The 7,859-nt window shown below is 34.0% G+C and overlaps 1 protein-coding gene across 2 annotated transcripts; it reads left to right on the forward strand.

Moving 5' to 3' along the window:
• Positions 1-3,870: 3,870 nt before the first annotated feature.
• RKF3 (receptor-like kinase in in flowers 3) lies at positions 3,871-7,190 on the forward strand. 2 transcript variants are annotated; one of them, XM_086589851.1, is made up of 3 exons: positions 3,871-6,004; positions 6,228-6,280; positions 7,015-7,190. In XM_086589851.1, the coding sequence occupies exon 1, from the start codon at positions 4,006-4,008 to the stop codon at positions 5,914-5,916; it is 1,911 nt and encodes a 636-aa protein (XP_086445977.1). In that variant the 5' UTR covers positions 3,871-4,005; the 3' UTR covers positions 5,917-6,004; positions 6,228-6,280; positions 7,015-7,190. The 2 variants fall into 2 exon arrangements, with proteins under 2 accessions (XP_086445977.1, XP_086445976.1); XM_086589850.1 differs by lacking the exon at positions 6,228-6,280.
• Positions 7,191-7,859: the final 669 nt, after the last annotated feature.

A 7,859-nucleotide genomic window follows, 5' to 3' on the forward strand; every position in this document is an offset into this window, starting at 1 on the left:
TTGCTCGTGGGCAGTTTTAGAAATTATTTAAGTTTCACTAAGAGGCTAGATCATTAGAACTACACATTGTTATTAGCAAAGAAGCGTCGTAAATGAATTTCATTTGAGAGTAATAAGTTGTAACCATTAAATGTGATATGTTAAGAGTTGCTAAGTAACATAGCTATCAACATAAGTTGGTATAGGGATTTTATAGTTTTATAGCTGCGGTTGGAACTAATATTATTTTCGTAGATTTTGGTTGAGCCACTTATGAAGTTTGGTTGACCATTTGGAATTGGAAAGGTTTATTTCAACATCTACTACAAGAGCATCATCAACGCATTAGGCTAAAAAAATTGACACATCTGTGGGTGTCCATGGGTACCCCTTTAACCGGAACTGCAAAAATAAAATAAAATTATGGTTAAGGTTTTTATTTTTAATAACAATATATATAGAAATGAGTACTAACAAATCCGGACCATTTAGAATCATAACTGAATGATTTCTTTGAAAAGGAACCAAAGTAGCTAGAATTGGAATCGGACCAGAATCAAATGCTATCGTATTTCGTACTTCATACTTATCATATATAATTTCTAAATCCAATCATTATTTTATGATGTGCACTATGAAATACCGATTTAGGAAAAGAATCAGTTAGTGGACATTACAGAAATGGGAGGATAAATGAATTCATGTGTTATTATTCTTTTTGTCTAGCAAACAATATAGTTTTATTTACATGATTAATTTCAAACTAATTTTATTATATTTCTATTAAATATGTCTATCAAAATTTGGTTAATGTTTGATGTCTAATGACATTCAACTGTAGTCCACCACCAATATGCTGGCAAGAATCTTCTAAAGTAAACGGCAATAAATTTACGTGCACGTAAAGGTATGTAAACTTTGTTGATTATATATGTTTTTGACAGTTTAATTATTTTATGCATTAATTTATTAAATTGATTAAGTATCTAATGTTGATCGTCGGAGTGTAAACAACATAAATGAACATGTCTCTCTCTATATATCCGGATTAATAATGGTAAATTCATGGTGAAGAATGAAGGTGAAACCTTGAAAGCCTGCGAACTTTCTTAGTAGATCCAGTCTTTGAAATAATGTGGCAACATGCTTACTGTGTTAATATTCGTTTTCAATAAATTGTTTAGCTTGTACATCTAGAACAACATGATATTAATTTCATATTTGCTATCATATACAATTTCTCCAATCATTATTTTTATAACGCTTATTGATATGCACTGTGAAATACCGATTTAGGTAAGGAATCAGTTAGTGGGCGTTAATTACAATACTTAAGTATAAAAAATTTGAAATAAAGTATATAAAAACATAAGACGACGCGGCGTTCATTTATATAAAACTCTTGTTACTGTAATATGTAATTTTCATGATATTTTAACATTATAAATAATTTAAAAGTACAACTAATAACCTTAAAGATATGTTTTTACTTCACATGTTATTAAATTATATAATTACTTATATCAATCTTTCAAAATTGACTTGTTCGTGCGGTATTTTTATGTTTTGAATACACATTTTCATATTATCCAAAAAAAAAAAATACACATTTTCATAATAAGAATAATAAAAAAATGTGTTTAAAGAGTGAATCTCATAAGAATCGAGATGAAAAACCAAAATCGTATGGATTATTGGTAAGGTTCTACAAGTTTAAGAATTGGTAAGAACCATAACCAAAACCAAAACCACAAAATTAAATGGTTTTTGGTTCTTACATCACTATGAATCAGACCAAAACCGAATTATTGATACCCCAAGACATATCAACATATATAATAGCATCATCAATATCAATGCATTTGCAAACGAGATAGTTAACAAAATATTCGGCTATTTGTGTCTTTAATGCGTTCTTAAAATTGTTTCAAATCCTAGCAATTGATACACTTTGAACAAATTTTGTTTGAAATTCAGCAATAATGATTGGGATGAGACAAGTTTTACCGTTCTATTTAAAAAAAAAAAAAAAAAAAAAAAAAACAAAATGGAACTTCTTATATACTATGTAAAAAAAAAAACATTGGATGCAAAAGTTATCCCATCCCATTTATAAAATGGAAATAAAGTGAAAATCATATTTTTTTTTATTTTTTTTATCAAAAAATATATTTATTGATATGAAAAATAAATCAAACAAATGATTAAACATGCTACAAATCGTGCCGCTAGTCCCTTATGAATAGCAAACTCAATTCTTCTAAATACATATATATTCATGAGAACCAGCTGTAATCACATTGTTGTCTAACATTTTTTTTTTGTGGGAAAAAGATGTGATGTGTCCAGATTTTTTATGACGATGCTTTAACTCCCCAAACAATTAATATCTTATGTACTAATTAACGTTATTTTACTTGTTTAGTTCTCTTCCTATACTGTGAGGAACTTACTCACCTTTTCTAAAAATAAAATTAAACTTATCAAACAAAAAAAAAACACAAACCAACAAACGTGATTTTTCTTGTTGTATAGATAATCATCCAGTTGTATAGAAAACAATTTATTGATATAGAGGTATTTGTTTGTGACTTCGCTTCGGGGAACTATTATTTTATTCTTTTGATTCTTGTGACGAGTGCTTGTATTCTTGTTGGATTACCTCTACAGTAAAATCTCTTTTTGTTGGTTGATGTTTGTTTTTTTTGTTTTTTTTCTTCAATAATAATTGTTGGTCGATGCAAGGCCCAAAATATCGAATTCGGTAAATATTTCGACGTATCCAAAAGTTGATATATATCAGATATATCGAAAAAATATATTTTTTTGTTGACCAGTCAAAATTTTGTTTTGTATGTCGATATATCAAAAATATCGTTGATTATATCAGAAATACTGTTAATATATCAGTCAAAGTCAACAATATTTAGTCAAAATCAACAATATCAGTCAAAATCAACAATTTATATCAAATATATCAGTCGATATATATCGTTATATTGGAAATTACGATATATATCGTTATATAGAAAATTACGATATATATCAAGAAAAAAAAATTTTAATATTGGGTTGAGATATATCAAATATATCTATGTTGGTGTACCAAAAAACGATATATATCGGCGATATTTTAGGCCTTGGGTCGATGTAGGCATTGGCAAAACCGTAAAAGTTTTTAATTTCAACTGGTAATTATTGATTTACTATTTTTATTAGGGCATCTCCAATGGGGGGTGTAAACCGTATAGAGTGGAAATTTTACATCCCAAATATAAAAAAACTCTCTCCAATGGGAGTGCTAAACCGTAGGTAATAGTGTATTAGCTAATAGAGAGGGTGGGGAATTCCCCCTCTCGCTATTAGTTAATAAAAAGTCCGGACGTCACTTAAAATAACGTCTGTTTAACTTAAAAACTCGGACGTCACTTCAACACACGTTTGAAGCTTTATTTTTTTAACTTCGGACGCCACTCCAGTGGCGCCCAGGTTTAAATTAAAGAGGGACATTACTTGGAGTGGCGTCAGGAGTTTAAAATCTATTTTTTTACACTCTTCCATTTGGAGAGTATAGAGTGTGGATATTTATGAGCTATACAATACTATACAATTAGAAGTGTAAAATCCTAATGGCACCTACGTGGAGCCTAGGTGGAGGTGTAATTTTACACCCCCCATTGGAGATGCCCTTAAGAGTTTGGCTGTCAATTAATTTTTCCATTAATTGGTTGTCGAATCTATCATTTCTATTGCTGGTTTCTCACTTCCGTCGCATATGTTGTCATCAATATTTACCTTGGCCAATTTGCTGACTTTAACGAGAAGATTGGCACCAATGCAGCACTTAAAAAAAACTTGCTCCTGAACCGTTAGTGCAACTCTTTAACCAACTGCCAAACGGCTATAAGTCAACAGAAAAAGTCAAAAACAAAAAAACACTGTTCTTCCTTCTTCAACAATGTCAGCTACTCATTCCAATATCAAACTTTCCAAAACTCCATAATTCATTAATTCCCCATATCTCAAATGAACCCATTCTTCATCTTTCTCCTACTCTCTTTGGCCTTGTCTCATTTTCCTTCAACTCTCACCAACGCCAGAGAAATTCCACTTAGAAAACTAGCTGATACTGATACTAATACTTCATCACCATGTCCATTAAACTTCACACTACTCCTCAAATTTCTTCAAAAGTCAAAAAGGTCTGATCTTATCGGGTACAGAAGCTGTCAATATGTAGTACAAGGACTACGTCTAGTGGAATCAGAGTATTTAAAAAGAACTGGTAACTTTTTACCTCCTATTAATAGTTCAGAATCTTGTTGGAATGCATATCAAGTTTTACTTAATGAATATAGACCTGTACTTGATATACGATCGAGTTGTGGGTTTCAAACTAGTTGGATATCACAAGGGTGTATGAATATAACATCAAGAAATGATTTTGAGAATAGAGTTAGTAAATTGTCTTTAGATGATATGAGAAAATCTTGTAACCAGTCTTTGGATAATAATTCGCCTTGTGCGACTTGTACTACTAGCTTGTCACGTCTTCAGGCTACTTATCTTCCTGGTCCTAATATTGGCAATGTGACAGAATGTAGTGCTTATCCTTTTATTTATGCTGCTGCTTTAGTTAATCAGTTTGGACCGACGGATGAAGGGACGGCGAAGTGTTTGTTTGCTTTTGATTTGGGTATAGTTGTTAAGAGTAATAAGAAGAGGAAGGCAGTGGTTTTGGGAGTTTTGATTGGTATTGGTGTTAGTTTGATATTAGGGTTTTTAGGATTGTGGTTTGTATTGAGAAGGCGGAATAGATGGGGGAAATGGGGAAGAAGGAAGAAGTTGGTTAGAAATGAGACGAGTTTGGTTTCTAGGTTGGATTCGATAGGTGCGAGTACTACTTTGATTAGGTTTAGCTTTGAGGATATTAAACAAGCTACAAGGAATTTCAATAGGGAGAACATAATTGGGATGGGAGGATATGGGAACGTTTATAAAGGGGTTTTACAAGATGGTACAGAAGTTGCTATGAAGAGATTTAAGAATTGTTCTGTTGCTGGTGATGCAAGTTTCACTCATGAAGTTGAGGTTATTGCGAGTGTTAGGCATGTAAACCTTGTTGCTCTGAAAGGGTACTGTACGGCAACTACACAATTGGAAGGTTATCAAAGGATTATTGTGTGTGATTTAATGCGTAATGGAAGCCTTCATGACCATCTCTTTGGATTGAATGGGAAGAAGCTTAGTTGGCCAATTCGTCAGAAGATTGCCCTGGGAATGGCAAGGGGGTTGGCTTATTTACATTATGGAGCTCAACCAAAGATTATTCATAGGGATATCAAGGCCAGTAACGTGCTCTTAGATGAAAACTTTGAGCCTAAAGTGGCAGATTTTGGCCTTGCAAAGTTTACACCCGAAGGGATGACTCATTTGAGCACCAGGGTGGCTGGGACTCTGGGCTATGTTGCCCCTGAATATGCTTTGTATGGGCAGTTGACAGAGAGAAGCGATGTATACAGCTTTGGTGTTGTACTCCTGGAGCTTTTGAGTGGGAAAAAGGCACTTATTGCTATTAATGAGAATAAGAATACTCTTGTGACTGATTGGGCTTGGTCTTTAGTGAAAAAAGGGAGAGCATTGGATGTTATTGAAGAAGAGATGCCTGATCCCAATACACCAGAAGTTATGGAGAAGTATGTAACGGTTGCTGTTCTTTCTTCTCATCCTCAATTATACGCCAGACCGACTATGGATCAAATTGTGAAAATTCTTGAAACAGACTTACCAGTACCCTCAATTCCTGAAAGAGCCCTTTCTATAGTAGCAGATATTGATGACATTGAGAGATCGGTTAGTAATAGTGGCTCGGGTAATCTGTCCAGTTCTTCTGGCTACCAGGCTTTTACTGGTGAGAGTGATCGTCCGAAGGAGTAACCCTTTCCATGATCTGGATAAAAGAAAATGGAAGTTCTAGTACCAATGCATCTGCTCAAGTTTGAAGATGTGATTGCTTCCACATCCGGTATGACCACCACTTCCAACTTGTTTGAACTGAAACCATGAATGAATTCATGCTGTACAAAAGACAATTTTTTTCTGTTGATAGAAGATATATATATTTGGTAGAATAGTTTGTATTATAGGTCACTCATAGTTCAAGACATTTTTCATTTTTTGTTTGTTTGTTTGCTTGGATGAAAATCCTCTTACAAGAGCTCGATGACTCATGACTTAAAGCAATACAGGTGATCCTGTGACAAAACCACACTATTCTTTTGGATGCTTGGATTGCTTGTGTGTGAGTGCTCTTGCATTCCATGAAAATCAATTTATTTTTCCTTTAAGAGTCATTGCTTGTGGTACACCACATTAAATAAAGCCAGTATACGACACCTTCGTGCCCTTAGAACTGCAGAGGACACTAACCCAATTTCACTCAGTTAACATCGTTTCTTATTGTGTCATTCTTCACAAATTAAGTTGACTGTGTATAGAGTAGTTGATGGCACCGTGATTGAATCATTAAAGAGGGAAAGGGAAAGAAGGAGATGGCGATGTTGTCTTCCCCATGTATATTCATTAATCCCCTGAATTGGTGTCTAACTCTCCCATAAAAACATCCTTGTAAACTTCGACGAATAACTTGAGTTCCTTAGACACTCCATTCCATTCAGCATGGTTGTGACACTCCCCGTTCCTTCAGAGGCATGTGCCTTATGAAAATATCAACTCATCCAAACAACCAATCAATCTGTGTACTTTAGACTTAAATATTGTGCTTTTCAGGACCTCCTCATAAAAAGGTGGATGCTTGAATACTCGGTGAGTTGGGCATCCGTTGAGAACTAGAATTGATGGAAATCTCTGTCAAATTGATATTTTTCCAGGATACATTTTTAAAGTGAGAATAGGTTTCTTATGCAACTATATTGTAGTTTGCATGCGTATGAGCTTTTTTTCAGTCACGGTGAATAAAATTCCTATTCTGTTGGACATGTGTTTATCGACTCCACAACTCTTGGAATTCTTTAGGCCTCTCAGTGACCAATTTCACGGCAATGATAAAAGCTTTAGTAGATTCACATGACAGAGAGAGTCAGACGATCGACTAAGAATACTGGAACCAGGGATCCCAGGTCGGTCATATCCCAGCTTTATTCTTATGGAATTTATCTTTCCTAGCTTAATCTTATGTGCCTGTTCCCGTCACTGCTCCAGCTCGTTTAGGGAAAATATCCTTGCAGTAGTGAAGCTTTTTAATTTTTTTTAAGGATATCAGGATATTAGCACCAGGTGCAGGGTTGGCCCTTCCTACTCCGGATTTCATTAAAGCAAGAAGTTCAATAACTCATTTTGGAATCTTTGACTGACTTGCTAATGGCCTAATGTTATAAGAAAAACCGTGGATGGGATCTTTTAGATATGATTGATCTTAAAAGAATTATTATCACCGAAAATAAACTATTATGATGAATACCCATGCCCTAATGAGAGGCCAATGTAAGTATGTAACAGTTAGTAGTCTATTTTTTTATTATAATGGCATTACAAAAACCCCTAATAACTTAAGACCATCATGTTTTAGTACGGCGCTATTCTGTTTTTCATAATATGAGTTTGTCAAGCAGAGATAGTAAAATTATCACGGAAAGATATTAGCAGAACTCTTCGATCTCTCCTTCTTCTGTTTTTGATGGGATCTCTTCCACATAAAGTTCATTTATAATCTGGTTGCTTCAGTATATCTTTAAGCTCCAAGTCATTTTCTAAGAACCGCTTGTTACTTCAGTTTACCGTTATTGTTGTGCAAAGTAGACCAAAGTGCAGTATTGTACTGCAAAGTTTGAGTAGCCACCAGTCTTGACCTTGAGCGTAAC

This window comes from Coptis chinensis, chromosome 2 (assembly GCF_015680905.1).
Source record: "Coptis chinensis isolate HL-2020 chromosome 2, ASM1568090v1, whole genome shotgun sequence".
NCBI classification, from domain to species: Eukaryota; Viridiplantae; Streptophyta; class Magnoliopsida; order Ranunculales; family Ranunculaceae; genus Coptis; species Coptis chinensis.